This window comes from Aplidium turbinatum, chromosome 4, assembly GCF_918807975.1.
Source record: "Aplidium turbinatum chromosome 4, kaAplTurb1.1, whole genome shotgun sequence".
Classification (NCBI taxonomy): Eukaryota; Metazoa; Chordata; class Ascidiacea; order Aplousobranchia; family Polyclinidae; genus Aplidium; species Aplidium turbinatum.
Window position 1 is genome coordinate 10,282,289 of NC_137475.1, and position 25,679 is coordinate 10,307,967.

At 37.3% G+C, this 25,679-nt stretch overlaps 2 protein-coding genes across 2 annotated transcripts in view; one reads left to right on the top strand and one right to left on the bottom strand.

Annotated features, from left to right (window-relative positions):
* The window catches only part of LOC145768890 (uncharacterized), a 50,156-nt gene extending 41,840 nt beyond the window's left edge, over nucleotides 1–8,316 (top strand). The window contains exons 52-59 of the mRNA XM_082580496.1: nucleotides 513–584; nucleotides 1,119–1,154; nucleotides 3,334–3,369; nucleotides 3,917–4,036; nucleotides 4,683–4,830; nucleotides 5,252–5,727; nucleotides 6,415–6,579; nucleotides 6,996–8,316. Of these exons, the coding sequence (XP_082436622.1) occupies nucleotides 513–584; nucleotides 1,119–1,154; nucleotides 3,334–3,369; nucleotides 3,917–4,036; nucleotides 4,683–4,830; nucleotides 5,252–5,727; nucleotides 6,415–6,573 (1,047 nt within the window). The 3' untranslated portion in view covers nucleotides 6,574–6,579; nucleotides 6,996–8,316. The remainder of the gene's footprint in view (nucleotides 1–512; nucleotides 585–1,118; nucleotides 1,155–3,333; nucleotides 3,370–3,916; nucleotides 4,037–4,682; nucleotides 4,831–5,251; nucleotides 5,728–6,414; nucleotides 6,580–6,995) is intronic.
* A 4,800-nt stretch (nucleotides 8,317–13,116) lies between these two features.
* LOC145768891 (uncharacterized) overlaps nucleotides 13,117–25,679 on the bottom strand; it is a 33,018-nt gene continuing 20,455 nt past the window's right edge. The window contains exons 14-22 of the mRNA XM_082580497.1: nucleotides 24,524–24,677; nucleotides 23,760–23,934; nucleotides 22,863–22,915; nucleotides 22,070–22,201; nucleotides 19,640–19,912; nucleotides 18,279–18,411; nucleotides 17,608–17,739; nucleotides 15,149–15,788; nucleotides 13,117–14,938 (exon numbers count right to left, since the gene is read on the bottom strand). Of these exons, the coding sequence (XP_082436623.1) occupies nucleotides 13,994–14,938; nucleotides 15,149–15,788; nucleotides 17,608–17,739; nucleotides 18,279–18,411; nucleotides 19,640–19,912; nucleotides 22,070–22,201; nucleotides 22,863–22,915; nucleotides 23,760–23,934; nucleotides 24,524–24,677 (2,637 nt within the window). The 3' untranslated portion in view covers nucleotides 13,117–13,993. The remainder of the gene's footprint in view (nucleotides 14,939–15,148; nucleotides 15,789–17,607; nucleotides 17,740–18,278; nucleotides 18,412–19,639; nucleotides 19,913–22,069; nucleotides 22,202–22,862; nucleotides 22,916–23,759; nucleotides 23,935–24,523; nucleotides 24,678–25,679) is intronic.

Below are 25,679 nucleotides of genomic sequence, written 5' to 3' on the forward strand. Positions count from 1 at the left end.
AAAATATTTCGCCAAACCATTTTTCAAAAGATAGAAAAAACTGGTATCTTCATCTTAAAGAAGACACAGATCTTGCTCTTACTGTGACATCCTTGTTTGATTTCTTCTCAAGGGCGTCGCGTGAGTGCAGTCACTGTGTCATTCTCCCAACATCTGCCTGAAAAGCGAAAATTTACCTCCCCATTGGATTTGTTCAACTATGCATACCTTGTACTTTACTTATGTTTGATATGTCTGTCGCTTTACTTCTGTTGCCACTAATATGTATCTTAGAGTGCAGAAAGACTCATAGTACGGGGCTGGCCCATGGGTAGCATACGACGCGTAGAACCAATTTCTGCCGTGTGTATCGGCTCATTTCTATTACTATCGCAAAGCTTACGCCAAGTTTAAGGATAGAAATTATTGAAAGTATAATGCGTCCCACCAAGAGTCATAAACGGTGAAAAAGTGGCCTTTGTCAACAAATGTTTGGGCATCTCAGCTGTAGTGTGATGTATGTATGTTTGCAGGGCGCCGTCGGTAAGCCCGGTGCAGCTGGACCATTTGGGATTCAAGGGGTTTCTGGGAATCGTGGGTTCATGGTAAGATCCTCTTTATCACCAGTCGTGTCAACGTAAGCTCATTCTCAACAAGGTTTGGGTTTGCATTGGCCCCTCTTTACAACAGGTCTACAGTGATCCTTGAATAAATAATGTGCCAATATCTCGTGGATTAAAATATTCATGATGTGTATGGGCATCGCGGTTTTGAGGGATATTCTGATAAATCTACCCAAGGTGCATAATACAGAATAAGGAATACTTCAGACTTAAGTAGATGGTACTCTGAATCATTGAGTGTGTGAGAACGACACTTGTAACTACACGATGCTACAGACCACAATGTTATATTCACAAGCTGACAACAGAAAACGAGTCAAGTTTGACTTTTCTCGAATCTAGTTATGTATCTATTTTCTTCAAAGCTTTTGTTGTGCTATTTGAAATTTTTAAACTTATTTTCATTGGTCAAGCGCAAGCCAGCATATTCATATATGTTTTAACGACCAGCAGTTTTTTCTGTAGCTTTCATGTTTTGTTCGATAATTATAATCACTGTATGTACATTTGGTTTAGGGTGATGTTGGTCCAGCAGGCTTCAAAGGATCGAAGGTGCGTCTATCTCATCACTTAGTGATTACATCATACTCAGCAGTCTTGTGAAAATATTGAAAAGTATTAAAATTTAATTTAAAAGTTTTTCCTGTTTCAAAATGTTCGTGTCAACCTTTCCTAGGACATGAATCCAAAATAATTGTGTTTGAATTCTGATGGTGACTTCAGTAGGTTGAGAACATTGAGGTTGAGAACCTCAGTGTTCTCAACTGAGAGTTGAGAGTTCTCAACCTCTCAATTCTCATCTTTGAGGTTGAGAATTGAGAGGTTGAGAACATTGGTGAAATTAAATGATATGCAGTTTGGATTCATGCCAGGAAAAGGTACAGTGGATGCTCTGTTTATATTGAGAAGAATGCAGGAGGAATACCGAGAGAAGCAGAGAAAACTATATATGTGTTTCGTCGACTTAGAAAAGGCATTTGACAGAGTACCAAGGAAAGTGATGGAGTGGGCAATGAGGAAAAGAGGTATACCGGAGGTATTAGTGAGAGCTGTGATGTCTATGTATGAGGATGCAAGAACAAAAGTGAGAGTTGGATCAAATTATTCAAACGAGTTTTTTGTGAAGGTTGGTGTACACCAAGGATCAGTTTTGTCACCTCTGATATTTGCTATTGTGGTTGACGTTGTAACTGAAGGAGTGAGGGAGGGCTTATTGAGTGAAATTTTGTATGCAGACGACCTGGTCTTGACAAGTAATAGTATGGAGGGACTGGAGAGAAAGTTTGAGAAATGGAAAGAAGCATTTGAAACCAAGGGTATGAAGGTGAATCTTGAAAAAACAAAAGTGATGGTGAGTGGAGCAGAAGGAACAGTTGTTGAGAGCAAAGTAGATCCCTGTGGAATATGTGGCAAGAGAGTGATGAGAAATTCAATGCAATGCAAGGAATGTGGAAAGTGGGTACATGCAAGATGTGCTAATGTCAAGAGAGCCGCAACAAGATTGGCGAAGTGTTTTGTTTGTGGGAAATGCAGTAAAGGAAGGAATGAAGTGGAAGGCCATGATGATGAGTTCTGCCATGGCATCGAAACAGTGACAGACTTCTGTTATCTGGGTGATCGGATAAATGGAAGTGGTGGATGTGAAGCAGCGGTGACAACAAGGGCAAGATTGGGCTGGGCAAAGTTCAGGGAATGTGGGGAAATGTTGTATGGCAGAAAATTCTCACTAAGGATGAAAGGGAAAGTATATCGGAGCTGTGTGCGGCCTGCAATGCTATATGGTAGCGAGACATGGATATTGAGAGAGAGTGAACTGGCAATCCTGAGAAGAACGGAAAGGTCAATGGTGAGAGCAATGTGTGGGGTGAAAACGAGAAGGGAAAAAAGGACTGAAGAATTGTTGGATATGCTAGAGATGAGAGAGACCATAGACCAACTGGCAAGGGCAAATGGAGTAAGATGGTATGGACATGTGATAAGGAGGGAGGAAGGAAGTTTTCTTAGAAAGGCACTAGATCTAAAGGTGGATGGGAAGAGGAAACGCGGTCGTCCAAGAAGAACGTGGAAACAACAAGTGAAGGATGAATTTAAAAAAGTCGGACTGAAGGAGGAAGATGCAAGGGACAGGGTGAAATGGAGAAAAGGGATTAAAACAATTGCTGCGCGGAAACAATCGGCCACCCCCACTAGTGGGGAACAAACCGACGATGGATTATGATGATGATGATGATGACTTCAGTACCAAAGCCAATAATTTTTTCTGCATATTTTAACTTCACTTCATACCGGTTTTTGTTGTCAAGTAGCTTGTATTTAATAATTTGACACGGTATTTGAATATTCAGCCGTGCATAAACGCCAATTGTGGCATATGCAGATTATATGGAAATTTTTCATTAACTTAATATAATTTTATTGTATTCTTTCTACTAAAGTACAACCATATGGTGGAATGTATTGCATTGTTTATGTGAATTTCATTGCTGCATCAATATTCCACAGAATAAAAAGTTGAATCTTAATTAGAATTGCATGCTTTGAGTTGACCCTAAGAAGCGTGAAACGCCTATGCAGATTATTCATAGCTGTTTAGGCCATAGGCCATATTCCACCATCTTGGTCAGTCCTTCATCATCGTAGACTATTCAAAGAGTTGAAAAGATTTTTACGCTTTTTCTGCTTTGTGCATCACTGTTTGCAAAATACTTTATAAGCTGATGTGTTTTTTCAGGGAGAACAAGGCAGCCCTGGACCTCCAGGACCACCGGTAAGTTCACCTCTTTCATACTGGTGCAGCTTTGGTTAGTTGCATCTTTATAACGTCGCCTTGCTGTGTATGATCTCTCCTAATTATTGAATGATAGTTGAATAGTTCAAAGTTAGAACGCACACCAAATCAAATGCTTAAAGAAAAGCAATGTTTATTCGCTAATCGGCAACACGAATATTTTACAACCACACCGTTTCAATCAATGCGGAAGACAGGATGGAACGACTTTTTCGTGTCAGATAATGTTTGTTTGTATCAGGGATTACTGGTTATGGGTTAGGTATAAATGAGCTTTATCCTATCTGAAAAATGGAGCTGAAACCATCGTCGACACGTCGTCTGTTACGTCCTATTGCTTTTAACATTTTAAAAACTAGTATAACAATAACAGTAACAGATTTGAAAAGTCAAGCGACACAAAAATTTAAACAACCGGAAATTTATGATCCAAACTGTTTTTAAACAAACTCTTTGTTGCTTGATTCTTGCATATTTCAATGTTAATTTAATGTTTTTAGTAATTTTTTTATTCGATTGGTTTCAGGGGTTGCCCGCTCGAAAAACGTCACGGACTCTAAACATCATTTCGGAACCATCACGTGACGTTGAAAGGCGCGACGACCCAAACGCGGTTTTAGTCGAAAAAAGTTCGGACTATCCAGAGGTGACGATTTTGTGTGAATGCAACAAAACAATTTGTTTTCAAGCATTTGTCGCGTTGGGCCATGATAGAAGATTCGATGAAATTCTGTGAAATCACCAACTTTTCATACATAAATGATAAAATATCCAATCTACGCACAATGCCAACATTGGAGTTACCCAAGTTAATTCTAATTGAAAGTAATTTTTTGCCAATGATTTTCTTTCACATTTTAAATATTTTTCAGCTGTGTTCTTCTTAATTTAGGCTGTAACATTTCTTTCGTGTCTTCGTGCAAATCGAATTGATTACTGTTCCGAATTACATACAGTGCATGCGAAATTAGCGAAGTTAGACTTGTTTAGAAGAGAGAAACGGCAAAGATTTAAATATGAAATGGCAAAGTAATTGAGAATATTGCTGGAAATAGTAGCAAACTCTTAGGCTGTTTATAGCCTACTTTGTAGAATTCATTTGAGAACAGTTGATTATATTTTAACACGAATTCTTAAGCACCAAAAAAAGACTAACTTTCCCTAGCATCTATGGTCATTTTCACTGAGCGTGAAAGAACGTGTGTTGATTGCTGAATTTTCATGTCATACTGTTCACATTGTTTTGCTTTTAAATTACCAAAAAACGACGTTAAAAAGTGTTGATTTTGTAGCAAACAGCCACTAGCGCAATAGCGATGGACTTCAAAGCTGTTGCGGCTCAAATTAAAGCCTGCCCTGATGGAAGCAGAGAATATCCGGTTCAAACCTGTTTGGACATGTTCAAGGCCAACAAGGAAGCGTCGCTGCCTTCAGCTGACGGTAGGCAAGCTGATATTCAGCACATGATAACATTAATAATTCTTCTTGCTCAGCTTCGACACTAACAAATAAAAACAAACTGAAATATTTGAATTGTTTGTTTGATAAAGAGCCAAAACTGCTCACTGCTGAGACAAGCAAAAACACGTGATATGACGTATGTAAATTGCAACCAGTCACTTAAATTTTTCTTTCAATTTGTGTTTATATTTGCTTGTGACGTTCCGACATACTTCACATTATTTTAATCCAACACTGAAAAACTTCGAAGGCGTTAAATGCACAGTTTGACTGCTTCCATCCAGCCAATAAGTTCTTGTTTACATTAGTTTTACGTCTGCAGACGTTGAATCATTGTGAAAAAGGGCTAACTTGCTGGCTGGGATGGAAACATAGACATCTTGAGTGTATTTTCAAACAGGCAAGTACTGGATCGATCCAAACGGAGGATCTTATCAAGATGGAGTGAAGGTGAACTGCAGATTCCATGCCCTGGGTCAGACTTGCTTTCCCGCCGCCATCTTGCAACATACCTCCTCCCCAACCAGGGAGAGACGAGGAGTCAAAGTAGGACATGGACGTCCCGGATCTCGAGGCGGCGACATGAAAGACCAGATTAAGTTTTTGGAAATTTTGAGCTCGCAGGCGGAACAACAAATCTCGTCTGACTGCAGCGCCAATTTCGATGACGTCATAACCCGTGACGTCACCGGGGAAGATGTCATAAGCAGCGACGCAGTAAACGCATCGAGTGATGTGAGACGAGAAGACGCTCCCGGAATATGGTTGATAAAGTTCTTTTCTTGGAAAGGAGGATTGATTGCGAGGACTTCACTGGAGGAAGGGAAGTGGAAGACAAAAGGTGTCACTGTCGTCCAGTCTTTTGTGAGATGCAAGGTAAGAATTTCTAGCTGTGCAACGTCATGCTTTATTGAAATGTAAATTCAATGCAAATTTTTTACATTCATTAGGAATAGGAAAATGAAGGTATCTTATGCCCATTCCAGTAAATAAAGTTAGTAGATTTTGCATTGATTTAATGCTCACAAATATTGACTCAATGTAAAGTGCAGTGTATGCAGAATACATAAGAAAACTTTAATATATTCGGCTCGGTGACTTAGTGGTTATTGCGCCCGCCTCTGAATCGGTAGGCATGGGGTCGATACCCTGTCGGGTCATACCAAAAACTTTTTAAAAATGGTACTGAATCTAATTCCTGCTTGGCACTAAGCAATGGAATGGATTCGGGTAATAATGTACTCAGTAGCGCCTCTATACGGCTGCATTGACACTGTCTGCTTTGTAAAGCACTGAGGAGCAACGCATTCTGCGATGGAAACAGCTCTATATGAAAAAAAAACAAGCATTATTATTATATTCGACTGAAAAAATGCGTTGTTTCATGGCTGAGTTGTCAAGGTGGAAAACACTGAAACTAAAGATATCATATATATAGCTTTGAAATTACTGTTGTCGATTAATTATTGTAGAATATTTAAATTTTGAACTAGTTTAGGACAGTTGCTGAGCATTGCTGCAGTCAAGCCTTTGATTTTTATATGCATCTCAATGTGTCAATAGATTTTGTCAAGCATCGGGTCTGCTGTAGCAAACGGCCGGAAATTAGTGATCAAAATCCGGTCAACTCCTAAAAAACTACCGATTGCAAAAATCGGCGGTTTGGAAAGATTTGATTCTGCGGGAGTTAATATGAATTTTGGCGATGTTTGCTTTCGCTGAAAAGAGGTAACAGTTGTTAGTAACAAAACTTAAATAATATATTTGCAATTTAAAGTATCTTTTAGAAAAGAAATCTCCATATGTGCTTTTGTTCATACACATTTTTGTCACGTTGAAAGCTTGAATATAAGAATAGAGTTAAAAATTCTGATACTAAAGTTTGGTGTAACAAGCGCTTCGAAAACTAAACTGTATTCATGCTCAGTAGGCTACTAAAATTCTCAACACTAAAAAAATGATTTTAACAGCCTGCCTGAAATTTGAATCGCTTTAAGCTTTTAAAACATTTTCTAAACCACGAATTCAGCTTTTGTATATATAAAACTCTTTTTATTCAGAAAGAATTTTTGCATTTTGCACTTTCTGTTTGCGAATCTAAGTTAAAATTAATCTAACAATGTACTTTAAATAATTCTCAACAGAACAGCAGGCATTGCTAGAAGAAGATAGGAGAGCGGAAGCCTATTACGTAGGAGGAGACAGTTAAAAGATCTGGAACAACGGAGGAGACAGGACTCCACGGGATGCAGCAGGAAGAAGTCAATAAGCTTCTCCAATTCCATTTTTTATGAAATTACCTTTTCACTATGTTTTATTGTTGGTAATTTATTAACTTACTCTTTTGCAAAAGTCTGTATTTTCCACGCCATGTTAAACGTTAATGTTAAAAATATTGAATGAAGGAAAGATGACTAGTTTTATGTAGAAAATATGTTGTTTTACGTTGCAGCAGCATTTAAAACATTCTACCTCAATTGTGATATCAAGCGTTGACTACGAAATTGGACCACAAAATATAAATTGAGTTATTTTGACACTGAAGCTTGTGGTTTTTCAACCTGCAACTCAAACGATTGAACCCAACTACAGGTTTTACGTTTGACAATTTATTTTTGAATCTTTAAGTGTATATCTTGTTGTTTTTTGCAAGCTGAAGTTTTATCAGGCGCCAAATAAGATTTCTAAGAACCGAGATCAAGGTGGTTTGAACCGTGTTTCGGTGTTAATTGCTTTCAATTCAGTAGCAAATTCACGAATTAGTCGCCATATTTACTACTTAAAGTCTTAAACCAATTTCCTTGCATACAAGAAATATATTATTTTATAAAACTGGTTTAGTTTGTCAATAACTTCGGTTCATTTTGTGATCGTCCGGTCATAACAAAACCACAATGCAAGGCTAAGCTTTGTAAACCAAAAACCGACTTTTGGCCACATGGCAAGTTATTCATTTTTTAACACGTTAAAAACCTTGTAATTTTTACTGTTGGTTCCTTTTCTGCTTCATATTTTTTGCATTGAATCAGCGTGAAAGCGACGAACTGTTTACGTCGGGTGTACTTTTTTGTATTATTACGTCTATTCAGCATCTTTTTTTTTGTTATTTCAATACAATCTATGCTTTGTGCTGCCATCTGCATGGCAAATTTATATTTTACGTTTATCTAACGTTATCTTAGATTAAGTTGATATGAACCAATCGTTTTGTTAGTATGTTCATTACCAATACTTCGTAGTGACTGACAACCAATGTCATGGTTGGGTGTCAAAACAACTCAAAAAAATTGTGAAACTTTAAAGTTTTTGTGACGTTGTTTTGACGAATAATTACATACAGTTGATATCGGTAAAAGAAAAATTGCTGCCTACTTGACAAGCAGTTTCTGTAATTCTGTTCATTTGCACCAAGACAATTATTTTTGTCGACATATTTATAGAAATACAAAGTCATTCCTTCCTGAAGACTTTATTGTGGACTTCAAATTGACACATTGTTTCAAAATATACCCAGCTTACAAACGTTTTTGTTCATGCATCGTCTCAACTCATGGAAATGGTGTGCAAGTGAGAAATGCCGCATTTTGGGTAGATTGAACTGCAGAGCCCATTTACAAAGTCTTCGAGAAAAAATGCTTCAAAATTGGGCATTGTTTTGAAACTGATGGAAATCACGTTTCTTTCCATACAAAAACTTTCTTCAGTAAAATTCTTGTTTCGCTTAAAACCAGATAATTTCATGGTAACTTTAAGCCCTCCGTTTTATAAGCTTTATTATTATTGTAACTGTCTCCGCCGCCAGTGTAGCCAAATCGTTTGGCATCCGCTGGCTTCGATCAGTCTTTCAACAAGGTTGATAGGATCTCCATTCTGTTTTGTCCTTTGCGATGTTTTGCAATCGATGGAGATGTGGTGTGCTGAGCAGGGATCCCAGGCCAGCTTTTCTGATGTCAGATCTCAGCAGTTGTAATAAGTTGGTACGGTGACGTCCGGTTCGGCCTTGGTACTTTTTGCTGCCAATTATTGCAAATTCAAGGGCTTTCTAGGGAGGTGAGTCCTGGTGAAGTCTATAAGCTTTTAGTAACTCAAATTGGATATCGATCGAACGCTAGTTAAAAAATAAGTTGGTTGGTTTGAATCTTTATCCTCAAACTGGCAAAGCCTTGATAGGTTATTCCTGGTAGTTTCGCATATTTGTAGTGGCTTTTGACGCAGGGCCGGTCACCGAGATTGGCAGAGTAAACTTTCTGGTTGTTGAAGTGTTGCTGCCGGGGAATTATTCCATTCACTAGGTGCCGCTGAATGGAGGAGAGTAGTCCTGAAATGCTCAAGAGCCGAACCAGGGCCTCCGCATCATAAAAACTTGTGATCGACTGTGGACAAATTTTCAACGAAATCACTCAGTAGCTTCCTGAACGTATCCATCCTTATCTTCATACGGCTTCATCCACAAGACATAACATAATACTTTTATAAGAAACACAAGAGAGCAGAGAAATGATGTTATTGACCAATGTAGTAGTAGCGCAAAAAAAATGAATCAACAACATTATAAAAGCGTTAAAGGATAGTAGGATATGGCAACAATGAGATGGCTGTATAATTGTACATCGGATACAATGCTATAAGTTTACAATCAATAGACAATACAGACTAATATGCAAAGGTTTATTTATGAAATGACAAACACTTTGCGAAAGATGCAGAATGTATGTTTCAAATTGACCTTCAAATCTCTTAGCAATCACTTCCCCTTCCTCATATAAAGTAGCCTATAAGGCGTTGTTACGCTTGGGCTTCGTCACAAAATAAGCATTAGATAGGCTACTATAGGCAGTTCCTTCTATCAACCACTTTTCAACAAATCTCCCCCAGACCTATGTAATTACTAGGGCAGAGATTAACGTGTTTTTCAACATCTAACTTTACCGGCAGTTGAATCAGGTTTGTAAAGATTGAAGGCGAAGTGTTGCACCAACTCGACAAGCTCAGTTCAGCAGACTAAAGGCCGTAGGCATTTCTCTCTAGAGCAGCGTATAGCGTTCGAAATCAGGGCCTCCGAGAGAAGTCAGCACTGGTCGGGAAACAATACGAAAAATGGGCCCCATAATATTTTTTAGCAAATATACAACTAATTTGTATCTTTGCGTTGCATGTTCGTGTTAAGCTGAAATTAGCCTACTTTCCTCAGCATGAAAAGAACTTCGTTCAATGTAAAAATCATCAATAATAATTAATCACTGTTTGTTTGTTTGATTATCTTTATCCTGCATTGCGGGAAAGCGGACTTGAGCGCTATGCATCGGTGTACGCCTTCCGACGTACACCTGACCCACGCTGCAGCCGACGGCAATGTCTGTTTCCGGTTGTCTACTCTACTTATGACTTAAATTTGGTACTACCCATTACTCGAAATCGATCACTAGGTAGAGGCAATTATCGTAAAGTTTCTTGCCCAGAGAAACAACAGCAAGTGCTGGAGTCGAACATGCAGGCTCTCGACTGCGAGCCCAACGCGCTAACCACTCGGCCATGGCTGCCGACTGGCCACTGGATTACGCTTGCAGCAAAAATGCCATTGAGGCAAACTATTTTGTCTAGAAAGCTTTGTAAACACACAATAGGCTTACAGGCAACGAAAATAGTTCAACCAAGCATTTAATTCAGGAGTGTCCAAACTTTTTCCCACGCGAGCCAGATTTGATAATAAGTTTTCGCGGGCCAACAGCCACAATAATTTTTCTGAAAACTGCAAGTTGAATTTATATGATTTTTGTGAGTCTGCAGGCCAAAAATAACACATTGTACAACAACAGGCGCGGGCCATACAAAAACGTCTCGTGGGTCGGAGTTGGCCCGCAGGCCGGACTTTGGACATCCCTGATTTAATTCGACCCTTTCTGGACTTTTTGCAATGCAAAGTTACGGATCACAGCATCAAATGATAAAATTTTGCGGCGTCTGAATTGATGCGCAACATGTAGGCTATAGTTAGGCTTTTCAATCGGTTTTGAGTCATAGGCCTACTGGAGCGCAAACAATTCTTTACAAATTTCAGTAATTGCTAAAACCACGTTCTCAAAGCGCAACCGTTGGAGGTAGCTACCGGAACACAAAAAAAAATCATAACAAAACTATTTGGAAAAACCTTTCGAAAGTTGCAATCAATGATTCCTTGTATTGATTATGGGGTGGTTCGTTCTGGTTTGCAGCTGAAGTTTGCTGTGTGGCTTTCTGTCAAAAGTACCAACTCATCCAAAATGTCTTGAAAAATGTCATTGTTGTAGCCTACAAATGGTTTAAATTTGTCCCACATGCCCGCAACTGCACAACAGACATACGATGAAATCTTCATGGAACTTCAACATCATCGACGATATGTTTGAGTTTGTTGATACATTTGTCAATTCCAACAACTATCGAATCCCCTTTGCAATGTACGGTAGAATACATTTCCTTCGAATGATTCAGTTAGTTAAGTGGAGTTATAAAAGTGTTCTGTCCTCAGAAAAAGAAAATAATATTCTTTTAAATTTATAATCGCCACTGCAACTTTAGCTTGCGAGCAGTAGCGTACTCTTCTCAGCTCTTACTTAGATTACACCTTCCTTTAATTTCATTAAATTCATCAGTGAATCTTGTTTAGGACCGTAATCAACATAGGCTAATGCAAAGCAGTCACAAATTTAAAACTGCTAGTTGTAGGCTACTTAACATCGACTCAGCTTCCGATCAAGCTCTTGTTGGTTACAACTTGATGCATTTTAAGAAACGTCTTTAGAGCTTCAATTACAAAAGGGTAATATAAAGCATTGGGTTTGACTGCACCACGCCTTGATTACCTTCTCGAAGTCAATTTTCTTTGCAAGATGATAGGACAGCTTTCTTTAGATTTTTTAGAATTTTTCCTCTGACTGGGCTATAACTTTAAAGATGCCACAAGTTTACAGATAATCAATTACTCCAAAAATGATAAGACATTTGAACAACGCTGTCTGTAGGCAACATTATGAATTCCAACTAGATTTAGCCTAAGCAACAACATCCATAAACAAAAAACTCAAATAAAGAAAAAACTCACTACCTTCCAAAATCACATCATGAGAAGCATGACCAACAAAAGGCTACTTGACCATGCGAAAACAGAAGATCTTTCAACTATGACAAAATTACGGTACATCCAATTGCAGCAATAATAAAATCAAAAGTTTTAAAACTGTTCGGCCACACTAAAAGATCACAATTCGGAATCAGCAAAGTTTGCACAGAAGGAAAAGTAGAAGGAAAAAGAAAACGTGGCAGACAACCAAAACGATGGCAAGACAACATCCAATCATGGACCGGACTCAACTTGGCGACAGTGGGCGAGCTGGCTCAAAATCGCCACTCTTGGAAGCAAATAACTCATGTTGATGCGCAATCTGCTGCAGGCGGAGATGATGACTGATGATGATCCATAAACAAAAAATATACAGGATTTACTTTCTTTAATCGTGCTTGGACTGATACCTTTAACTTTCCCAGATAACTTATGTTGGATACAACATCCTATGCCTGGCCAACGCAGATTTTGAAGTTAAGGTTCAGTTGTCAAGCAAAAATAGTTTCCGCTTAGCTAAAACAGCACCAGTTTTCAAGTTGAAACTATTAATACAATCGAAACCGTTCAGTGATACAGAAATCATTTCAGCTTCAGATTTTACGTCTTGAAGCTGTTTAACATCGCCTACCTTATCACGAAAATGATTTGTTCTTAATGAGAAGCATCGAGAGTGACATTTACAATGCTTGATAAATACTTGGAACTACGCACTTCATTTAAGAATTTGTTGATTATTTATTTGGTACATTTTTACTTTAGTACTAAAAATTGGCCCCCCTCAAAAGTGCAAAAACAGAAAACTACTCGTTTTTCCTTTACAATGTTTTGCTAGGGGGGAAACTGGCCCAACTTTCCCCCCCCCCTCTCGGAGCCACTGTTCGTAATCATGAGAAATCAAGGGTATAGTCAAAGGGGAGCCGCTCCACAATCGACGGCATGTCTTTAAGTGTCTTGCCAAAGACACAGCCATATGTACTTGAGCGGTGTCGAACCGGCACCCTTTGAAATGTCAGGCCAGGGTGCTCAACATTCAGCTATGCAACCGACAATTAAACAGTGTATATCAATAATTCGGCTTTGTCATCGTGTAATTCTAACATTATCTTGGCTGTGAGAACTGAAATAACTCGAATGTTCGGGAGAAAATACATTTGTTTGTCAATTGTAAAGTGTTTGAAGCTTCTATGAAAAAAAGTCAACTTAAATTTTAAAAGAATGCTTTCTTGGCACTTAAAAAAACAGTCTTTAAGCGCAAAAAAGCCTAATTCGAGGCAGTTCAAGTTAAGTTACGTAGGCCTATTTTTTCGTAAACCTCTAGTCTGCAACGCAAAAGTAGGTTACTAGCAAAAACAGAGCAAAATGGAGGGAGGTCATATGGGAGGCCACAGCTGATGAAACATGATTAATCTGTTGAGGAAGAAGTAACGTAATGTGACGATTTTGACCCTCTCTTTACAGAGGATTAATTATATTGATAAATATGCTGTAGCACCGCCGTAATTAAAGTTGTAAAAATGTTATAAATTATTGTTATCGATAACAGTGTTTCCACAATTATCATAGAAAAAGAACAACATTTTATTAAAATTTGCACAGCTTGACGACACATCAAATGTACTGACCTACTGTCTGTACGCCATTGGAAGAATTTGCTAAAAGAAAATTCTAAAGGATTTAATTTTCGGTCAATAATTGTTGAACGGAATCCATGTCCATCAGAACATCTAGCCTTGAAGTTTATGTGGCACAAGAGATGTTTTAAACCGCCATAGTTGAAATGAAATAACAATCTCCTCTGAATCGCACGCAAATTCTTAATATGCTGTCATACAAAATCGTTTTTAGTCCTTTGCAACGACAGCCTTCATGATCCACATTCAAGTTCCATTCATCAAAATAAATAGTTAAAATATCAACAGATAGGATATACAGTAGCCTACATGTGATGTACTGTACTGCAGGCAAACAGGTCAATGTGGGAACAAGACGTACCAATGTTCGATTACGTAACAAATTCCTTTAAAAAAAATTACAAGTAGGCTACTCTCTTAATTGTATGGTGGGGCTTGTACTAATGTATCCACTTTCAGTCCCCTTTCTTACACTACCGCGACGAGACAAACCGAGCGAATTTCGATAATCATAATCGATGTCTGACATTGGCGGAGATTCGGTTGCGTTTCTTATCGGTACAAAAGCGCTCTTAGAATTGTAGTTGTGTCTTTGATCTTCTGGGGGCGTTCCGGCAGGAGTGTAATAATTTTCTTCCTGAAAATAGTGTTTTGGTAAAGGGGTAGGATTGATGGCTGTGAAAGAAGATATGCTCCCTAAGGAAGAAGAGGAAGAAGAGCGACGGAGATTATTGCGCGGGATGGGATTTGGTAAGTAACTCCTGGAGTGGTCTTTTGTGGTATCAGAAGCATGACTTTTCCCTTTATGTCTTGTATCATCTGTCGTGTTCACGAGGGCTTTTTGAATTCTGGGATTAGCAGACGCAGGATTGCAACACTCGACACTGGAGCCGTTCGAAACCCTGCTTTTTGATTTTATTAGCAGATTCTTTTCATAATCAATGGTGACGTCATCCATTTCTCCCGTCGGTGACGTAACTACACACGCAGGAATTGACTGATCAGCATTTTTGTCAGATATGTCTTTTTCTTTTAAAGGATCAATATGTTTAAAGACTTTTCCGTTTTTTTCGTTGCTTGTTACTCCATCGGAACCCAACTTGTCAAATCTGTTTGGGTCCAAATGGGTTTTTGGGTTGTAACTGAACCCATGGGGTTCGATCCCGACTGTGGAAGGATTATAACGCTGACAGGATATTTTAGGACTGGGAGGCTGACAAGAAAAGTTTGTTGAGAAAGAATTCAGACTTTTGAGATCTGCTTCAGTTCGATTGCTGAGGACTGGACTTATTGCCATTCGACTTCCTCTAACTTCCGCAACTAGATGGTGAATTTCCGTTTGTAGTGAGCATAGCTAAAAAAAAACGATATCAGTTGCCTAAATAACATTATCTAGTTTGCTAAATGGCAGATGTCATTACGTAGCTTGATGCCGAATTTTTTCTGTAAAATACCAACAAATAGCTTAGATTTTATTTTTCCAGGAGTGCAATTTCATTGTTCAACAATTCTCTTGTTCGACTTAAGACAGATCAAGTGATTTTACATGAAATGTAGAACCCACCTTTGAGTTTATGTCCTGCAATCGATCAAGAAAATAAGAGTCAGGATTAAACGTGACTCTCTCAATTTCGCTGACGTCCAACTGGATCGACATGGAGCTGTCTTCCTTTTTGAGCTGGGAATCCGATCCGGATTGATTAAATTCGTTTCTGCTATCAATTGATGCACGTGAATCTGACCCAAGTTCAATATCATCAAATTTCATTTTTCTTCTGTTGTGCAATTGAGAGAAAGAGTTTGGAGAATTCGACTTCCGACGCTGACGACGTTTTCGCCGAGGATTTCCTTTTTGTGGTGACCCGCTGTCGCCTTTCAAGAGGTTAGAGGTTGGTTTGGAGCAAGTGTCTGAATTGGACCTCCAGCGCTGAACATGACCAGCTGAGTGATCTAAAGATTTTATATCGGATAATTCCGAAGCATAATCGGAACTCTTCGGAGGAAATCGATTGTAAACATCAGAAAACGATATACCGTCATCTCGATTGTTTGTGGGTTGATTGGTGAAATTGCACTCGGTCGTTTTGATTCCATCATTGCGAACAACAGGCAAGATATTGTCACCCATTGAAAAAGTACATGACGGCAAATCGGCATCACTGTGGCGCCTTGCTGACACTTCAAAGCCAAGAGAAATGTTGTTTCTGGGAATAAAAGAAGTAAAAAAATTTAATAACTCTAAAAACCAACAAGAGGTGTAGACGTAATGAAGTATTTTGTGGTACATTCTTTCAAAAGTCTTAATGATACTGACTAGCGAATATAAGATCCATTTAACACGTTTTGAAATGTGTGCGCGACTTATGCTCATTAAAGCATAAACTCTGCATTATTTCTTTGCGGAGGCACTGGCACAATAATGTAAAGTTATGGTACTACTAAACTTGTGGCCTTCAGGTTTAACAATTTTAAAAGCTGGATTCCAGATGATTAGAGCGGAAATGTAAACTTAAAAGGACGTTATAGGAAAAGTACCAATGGAATCTCATAAAGCTCCCTTAAAGTTTTGTATCGTCTATCTTTTTAATTGCGACTACAGGGATATTACTAATTGACTTGAAACGAAAACTTGACTCTTTGCATTGCAGTTTGAAAATGAATTGTTGATATAAATATTTAATGCTTTGCTGTAGGTTTAATTTGGTTGTAAAACGTAGACAAATATGCGCTGCCTAAAGTGTGGAACTCGATTTCAGCGCTCAGAGATTGGAGAGGTGGTTCTGCCTTTAATGCTACAATCGAGATGTTTGTCATTCATTGTTGATCATTAACGTTTTGCAAATAGGCCTACATTTTTCAATTTTATCTTGGGAAACACTTTGCGGTGGTTAATGTTAGGCCGACTGTCTGTTGAATCAGACCAAAATCAAGATTACATTTCTATAAATATCTCATTCAGAGTAGCTGGGATGAAACTAACGTCTGGTTTTCAATTTCAACAAAACAAATTTTACAGTGGTTTGCACCTTTCTAAAACATAATAAAAATTTTATCAGGCATTTAAAATCTTGAAATATTGTCTTGCAATTCTCAGCTGAAATCTGGAAAGTGCGTTGAGGTGTTGGTATCAAAGAAAATAACAAGACAAAAACCATGAGTTAATTATTACCCAAGTAGCAATAATTAGCAATAGCAATAATTAATTACCAAAGAAAGTCTTGTTTGAATTTACCAGTTATTATTATTATCGGTTGTCAGATCACTCGGCATTCAACAATTCAGCAAGTACATTTCAGTTCATTTCAGCAAATGAGATTTACGTGCTCACGTCGGACTTGCTTGATCATCGCTTGCTAAACTGAATTTGCTAACTTGTGACACGGCAAATGATAACTTTGCAAGGCATAACTTGGCAACATCAGCCACTTGCTCAAATGTTGCTAGCTCAGTTGTCGCTTGCTCATCTGCCATTTGCCCAGTTTACAACTGCTGACTTGTAGGAGACTCATTATTAACGCACCCAGGCTTATGCCCGGAGGTTAAAAACTTAAATGAAATGGACGGGGAGACAAGGAAGCCAATCTTCGTGTCCACCTTCAGGCATGCTATTAAGTGTCTTGCCAAAAACACAGCCGCATGAACTTGACCGGTGTCGAACCTGCTGCCTGTCGAGTGCAGTAACTGCTGGGCTCTTACAACTCATTTAGCTGATAGCTTAATAGGCTACAGCCGACAAGCTTTAGCAATTATAGTTTATGGACAGTTTGTCATCCCTCAAATACATTTACTGAAAAATGGATGAAATAGATTACAGAAATAGCGACTCGTAAGTTCTGCAACACGATATACATCCACAGTCAAAAATGAGTTGTAAGTTTTTTTTGGCCCTTTTTTAGAACACATTGGTGCGGCTTTTTTCATCAGAACAACATCTTATTTTACAATGGATTGTCGCTAATAATTGAACATCTTATAATAACAAAGAAACAATGTCAACCATCACTGCTCTACTGTAATCCTTACTTAGTCTCTCCTCCAGGGATGGACAAGGACCTCTTGGAACGACCGGATGCACCTGTTGATCCCATTCCTGGATCATCACTGAATGTCACTCGCTTAATCACGCCGGAAGCATCCGATGATGGACTTTCAAGCCTGATGCAAAAAAAAATAAAATAAGAATGCTTTTGCTACAAAAACGTCGATACTTGAGCTTGTGATAAGCTTGGGCTTTTTGGATTTCAGGCCAGCAACTAACCACTTGCGCCGAACGTAGGGAAAAAATGATCAATCTTGTTATTTATTCAGTTTATTTATAAACAGATAAAATATTAAAAAATTTATAAATTTTTTCACAAATTTAATTAAAAACTCAGCTAGCTAAAATGGATTATGTGTCTGACTACCTAACCACCATTACAGTAGAATTAATTGGTGATTTTAAATAAAGAAAATAATCCTATGTTTGCAATTGGTCTCTGACAGGTAGACATAACCTTTAAACACATATTCCATTATAAAAAATTATTTGATAAAAACTTGTAAATTTATTTTATAAAATTTTCCATTATTAACCGCTGTCGCATCACATTACAATGGAATCTTATCTTAATTAAAATGATAAAATAATAATCTCAATTAACACTTAAATGAAAGAATATATTGTTTATAACAACGACAGAAGTATCACATGCCTGTTGTGGGTACTGGGACTGGGCAGGGTCATAAATGACTTTTTGAAGCAAGATGGCCGGACGGCCAATTCCATTGAATTGTCACAAGACACACTGCGGAGATTATCATCGGAGTCACTGTTGGATTTCCCAGCTAAAAAGGTTGTGAAATTAGGCTCCTTAAATTCAAAGAATGTTATTATAACTGCATTAATTACAAACTGAACTAATACAAGCAATTCAATTTTTATTGTATTTTGATTAATATTTATACAGCATTTCGATCAAGCGGATATGTGAGGTTAAATCACACACGTTAACAGTAGTTGCATTTGAGACAACGTGCAAAAAGCCAGCTACAAACCTCAATAAAATATTGTTTTTCTATCATAAGCCAATCATTCAAACTCATGAACATCTTAAGATTTAAGACAAGTAGCCTAATCTACGGTTTGACCTAAGGCTGCAAGTTTGTGAAATTGAAACTTGTGCATTACCCAGTCTTGAAACTTCACAATGCAGATAGCCTACTAACGACCTGTTTCAGCCTGATGCTGCGAGTTCGCTGTGGTAGTAGCGGTTTGCCTTAGCTTTCGGAATACAGTTCCCTAGTCATGAGCTATGACGATAGCATGACTATGACTGATCATAGCACATGACCAGAAAACCGTGTCCGAAGTTAGTGCAAACCGCTATTACTACAGCGAACTTGCAGCATCAGGCTAAAACAGGTCATGCTGCTAAAAGCGAAACTCAATCTATTGTCCAATGTTGAAAACTTTGTGTTAACTTGACAATAATAAAATTAATTTTTGCGCCGGCAACACTTTCAGTTATTGGAGAATGATAATAAGAAGAAATTGATAATCGGAGAGTGATAACTGCTATTTACGCTTGTCATAAACTTCTACGACATTCAGAGCACCACATGTCTTGCTGAATATAAAGTTAAAACTGATAGAAAGTCAAGGAAGGCGAACTTGAAGAAATTGAACATAAAATCTTAAAGTTGAGTAAAAGTCAATCGAGTACGCAGTTCTTTATTATGACACAGAATAATAACATAAATCTCAATTGTAATTTTATTTTACTAATCCTAAGTATGGTCCAGTATAAATGCCATACCCGGCTATCCTAATTGCCGCTCGTGCTTGCTAGCACGTAGGCTACCAGAAAAAAAACTTCAAATTTTTGCAAAATTTAAACAACGTTTTATTCTGGTTGACATGAAATGAAAAACTGATACTTACAAAAAACTGACAAGAGAGAATTAACTAGACTTGTAATCTTGTTTGGCCTTTCCCTTCTTCCATCAATCGTTAAGGTATTCATTTTAACCGGGTTTTCGGAAAAAGTTTGTTGATTTCCAATGACAAAATTACTTCTTGCAGGAGAAGGAGTTGAAGTGACAAAATCAGATTTATCAAAAACGAGGTCATTTTGTTCGCTTTCGTTCTCAACACGTGCCATGCCATACAAGTTGGCATCATCGCTCATATGCGCCTTCTGACGGTCATCAGATTTCATGTCAAAGTATGTTTTTTCTGGAAAGGTGGAAAACCCCAAATGACTGGTGGGAGTGAAAAGAGACGAAGATTCGTTGATGTTTGAGAGATCTTCATCACTTTCGTATTTCGAGCTCAGTCTGTTTTCGTCTGTTGAAAAAAACAAACAAATTTGAAACAAAAGCGAAAGGCACGTAGGCTACCATAAAGTCAACGTTGAAGTCAACAAACTAACCAGACAGCAAATCAACCATTTTTTATATTGCTTTAACGTCTGCAAACGAAAAAGTAAATTAACCACAATAACACATTTGTGAATGGTGATGTTGATTGACTGAACTTCTAATTACTGTGCAAAGATACGGCTACAATAGCACTCCAGTCTGCTGTTTATCTTAAAGCAGCGTTTAACTTCAAAATGTGTAAGTTTTAGAGTTATGCTCAGTCACTGAGCGCTGAATTTCAACTATAATTATTCAAACAAAAAAGTTATAACTTTAAAAGTTCAGAAACTATGGGAACATTTTGAGCAATTTTTTATTCTTTCTAAGCCAGAAATTAATAAGTTACTCAATTATTTAACCAGAAGTTTCAGAGCAAAATTGGTACTGTTCTGCAGAGGCCAAGCTTCGATCTTAATCTATTCACGCAAAAGAAATAATGCCGTAGTAGATAATGAACTCAATAAAGATCTTTATGAAAGATTTATGCAAGCCAATGATGAGCCTCAACCGCATAATACATCAGAAACTAATTAATTGGCAGTTTGAACTGATATCAACTTTTCTTTCTTTCACCAAATGACAATTTACTTGAAGTTAATGAAACGATTAGCTCATGAATTTATTTTGAGCGAAAATTTAATTTTACAGTAATTAGTTTTTTTCCGTTCAATAATGTCGTAAAAACGCAGAAAACGCATGTGGTTGAGTGGCCTGTCATACCAATCGATATATGATGCAAATTCTCTGATTATTACACTCAGAACATATATTCTAGTTTTCATCGTTAGCACAATAATTCAAATTGCCTTTTTTATGAAAATTAGATGATAGCTCGGACGATTAGCGAAGACTTTTTATAAGGTACTACAACACGAGAACGTAATCTCCACTTAAATTTACAAAGATATTATATCCATCATTGATACCCATTATTAGCCATGGCATCAGTTTTGTGCCAGGGGATCAAACATCGCTAAAACAGAACGACTGGAGAAATTTTTTATGTAAAAAATACAGTATTTTGGAAGGATTTCTACAGGTTAGAAGAGTATAGATGCTACATTTGTGTGGGGAGGCAGGCGGTATAGCCCCTCTGTTTTTTCTCAGCTTCCCTCTAGGCTCCATCTTGTTTACGAGCGATCCCATACAGCATGTGTGAGTTCTTTTTGATACCCACTTTGCGGTTTTTGTTGCATCCAAGCGAAGTGCTTAAGTACTTTCCTTTAATGGGCAAGAATACAAGAAAGCCAACCAATCCCTGTGTCTGCTATGCAGCGATTGGCTTCTTGCTGAAGGTGGCAAAATTTTGGGAGACTTTTTTTACTTTAACTTTGCTGTATTGTAGTTTCATTTTAAAACTGTCATACTTCATGAGATAGCATTGTACAACATCACTGCGGTGAAGCAGCAACAACTAGTAAACTGCACGGCCCTATTGCAGTGCCTCACATCCTTTTTTTCAAGCGTAGCACGCTGTGGCACTGATAAAGTTCGGTCCCTGTGGCACACCTGAATCAAAAATGTCGTTCAAAATACATTGAATGTAAAATCTTCTGATTTACTGTTTACTAATGTAATGTCATATTTGCGCTGGTTTTATGAAAACAACTACATGCTGTGCATTTGGCTAAATTTCGAAAGATCTGCACCAGTACCCATAACCAAGATTATTATGGATAAATTTTGGTCACTTACAAATAATATAAAAAAACTTTATATTTACACAAGTAAGTGTTGCATAGGCAGAGCAGAATTGTAATAAATGCTTCCGAAATTGGCATATTTTCTTCAAAACTTCTTGAAAAACCATCAAGGAAAACGTAGTTTGAGAAGGTTTTTTTGTTCAGCGGGCAGGAGAAATCATTTGATTATAGCATTAGCTGCAAGTGAATTTTACGTTCTGACTTCGCAAACAAAGAAAGATCAAAATTAGTCAACAATGTGTCAACTTTTGTAGAGTGTGCTTGATCAACGCACATCAAATCTTCTAAGTCCACGTGAAACGACAAAAAAGATTACCAAATTTATCAAATAGGATTTATTAGCCCAACATCAAGGTTGTAAAAATAGTGGATAATTTTACCTGGAGATATGTTGATATCATCTGATACAAACGAGGTGTTGTTTTCATTTTGTCTGGACAATTCGGCTCCTGACGCCGACCACTTCTCAGGGTTCGTTTTGATTGAGTTACTTTCATCCAGTGACTCGGAATCTTTTGCATAAATGTTTATGAAAAATCAAAGGAAATCGAAGCTTTTTTATTTATTTATTTTACCTTCCTTTACTTTCAATCAATAAAAACACTATTTTTTGTTAAAAAATATAAAATTAGTAAAAAATTAAAAAAAAACAAAAAAAAACACTATTTTAATCAATAAAAACTCCAAAATACAGTTCGGGTTGTTTAGTCTTTTTTAATAAATCAAATACAAAACAGATCCAGAAAGTCAACTGTAGCTTAAAATGGAAGTTACTTCTTCATAAGTTAAAAACAGACAATAGTGTCCGAAAACTGGTAAATAATTCCAGTATAGAAAAGATAAATCCATCCAGTTGAATTTATTTCATCTCAACCATGTTCTTTCGGCCCACAGTCAAATTTAGATCTCAGGTTGCAGACAAAAGAGCTTATACAGATAGAAAAACAAAATGACAAGAATATATTTCATTGGTCTAACCTTGATTGAAAATGCCCTTTGAGATTAAAATCGATAACAGGAACAAATACAATCAAATCGACTCCACAGAGCACAATTTATCTGTCTCACTTGACAAGTAATGGAATCAGATCTATAGAAAACCATGTCGCGGGCTTGACTCTTGTTCAAACACATTTATTCTTTTTTGTAATTATCATCCATACGAATACTCACCATAAGCTTGAGGATCGCTGACAGGTTCCCACAAATTGAACGAAAAATCAGATCTATAAAAGCAAGGTATTTGTTAAACTTACTGACTTCACAATGTTCAATTCAGTTGAGTTTGTTTTTATTTCTGACCATCACAGCGTAAAAAAACAATATATGACAAACAGAGCAGAGGTCTAGAAAAAGGTAGAAGCGATAAAACGCGGACGTCATAGCGAATGCCTCAAATACAGCTACTACTTTCTAAAACCTTTATGTAGGCTATTACAGTAGAATAGTATCTAATTGGTATTATGTTTAAAAATACACCAAGGGATAGGTTATACACATACCGTAACTAAAGCACGTAAACTGAGCGAGAAACATTTAGCACTGGAATCTCATTTAAATGCTCTGGTTCAGCGAATTCTGCATTTCAGTGTTTATCAAAGTGCTTAGTTCACTGGGTACTATTAATTATTCTGAAAACGTCCTGCTAAACTGGGCTGTCCTTCAGGGTAAGAAACGAACCTAGACCATTTGATTCATCCATTGGCTTGTTATGACAGGCAACTGTTTTTGTCCGTCAAGTTAATAAGAACCATATGGCAATAAACGTTATTTATTAAGAAGATGGTATAAATAACTTTGCCATGACGCATTACGACAAAAATTCCTCAATACTACAAGCAAATTCAAGAGTATGAAATAAGTTTTTATCAAAGAAACTTCCACAACCTTGTTTCGCCCTAAAAAGGTAAGGTTTTTATGAAAATAAAATCCATTTGTTCTTATTCAAAGAAAATTATATAAAAAAAAATCTTTTGAATGTTTATTGTTAGGTAAAACGGGCAGTTATGGTTTCTTAGATAGTGAATTTATTCACGCGACTTTTATCATGATAACATTTTCTTAAGTTACTTCATATGCTGAATGAATTCCTCCGCATACTCCGGATACACATCCAGTACTTCAGTAATCCCACTGATGCTAATACACTCCAGTTCACATGGATACGTAGTTTTGACGTCAGCCTGTGATATCATTGGCTGATGACGTGGCCCTTCAACGTCAGCACCCAAAACATCTCCTTTGGCTAAATCAAAACAAAATACTTTGTAGTACGGTTTCATGAAACGTAACGTTAAATTATGTTGTTAATGCGAAGTATTTCTGTCTTTGGAATCTTTAAAAGCTTTATTGATTGCATAGTAATATTAAGAAATAAAAACTCGCGTCATATATACGTGATAAATTTTAAACATAAGTGCCAGTTTTTATAGATTTTCACTAGTCTATTGCAACCTATTTGGATTTCCAAGATTACAATTTCGGCTATAGAAAGAATGCAAACATTATCAGACTTACATACGCTTAACATAGTTGCCAAGTTTTATTGAGTAAACGATCACGAAACAACGGATAAAACTTTGCAAAGGACAAGGAAGACAGTTCAATGACTAAGTTGACCGGTACCAGACTTTCTTGATCAAATTACCGCAAGTCCATTTGTGTGTTTCAATTATCTACTTCGTTTATAAATATTTTGCGGCATAAGATTTTTATTGCAATATTACTGTAATTTACACAAAATGCTATTGTGCTATTGACGTATTTGGCGACATTTTTATGCAAATATAAGGTTATAAATTCGGCTGGCAATAGTTTCTGTTGAAAATTCTCACTCAACATTCCAACACAGTAGCCGTCCTTGACTACATCCAGTGCTCCATCGCAAAGAAATATCACCGACAAGAGAGGGTCTCCGGCGTAAACAATGTAATCGTCAGGTCCTACTCTGCGACGGTGGATGTGAAGTGAAATGAGCCGACTAAATCCCTTAAAAAATACAAAATTTGTTGCTAAAAAAAATCTAGATTCATATTAGTAACTCAAATATTTCAAGGACCCGTAGTTTCAGTACAGTTAGATTTTGCTTTTGAAACTGTACAAATAAGTGACGGAGCTAGAAAGAAAATTTTATAGGGACAAAAGCAACTGTTGAGAGGGGCAAACGTCATTCAACATGAATCATAATGGTATTAAAACGTTGTAGTAGTATTAAAATATATTTTAGGGGGCAAGAAAAGTTGGGGCGCGAGTTCTCCCCAAGCCCTCCGTAGCTATGCCCCTGATAAAAATCGTAGTTTTAATACAAACTTATGGAAGGATAATAATCGAGAGCACATTCATATCCAAAAGCCACACCTGAAGCTGGTACAAACTGTAGTTTCATAGTGACTTTAACTTGACCAAACGGGGTAGAGAACGTACATTTAACGATTTTGAGATCGCCACTCTATGGGTCATAAATAGGTCATTGAGGTGAGATGCATCAAAAAAAAATAATTTGTAAGCCGAAAAGGCTCGAAGTTTTCTTTTTCTGTTTTTTGAAATAATAAATACCGTGTTGTTCTTAGTGTTGTTTTGTAACTACAGTCAGAGCCACTGTATCATGTTCAATAAAAACTCTCCACTTTGTCCTTTATGCAGAAACAAAACCTTTATAGGAAATTTACATTACTTCTCTCTTTTGGCACTAAAAATATAACGAGAAAAACTGATAGCAAGCTCCCATTATGTAGCTCCCAATTTATGGTGCACACTTAGTTTTATGAAAAAACCCTCGCGATTTCTTTTACACTGAGTGTGCAACACTTTTCTAAACTTTCAACTCCATGACAGTAGGCCACTTCATAGGTGCAACATATTGCAATCAACTGATATACTGTACTTTTTCATGTAAATTAACGTCTTCACTGCAAAATACTGCATTTCTAAACACGGCGTATTGATTATCTTCCAAGGCAATGACTTGTTTTTTTCCTACTGTTAAATCAA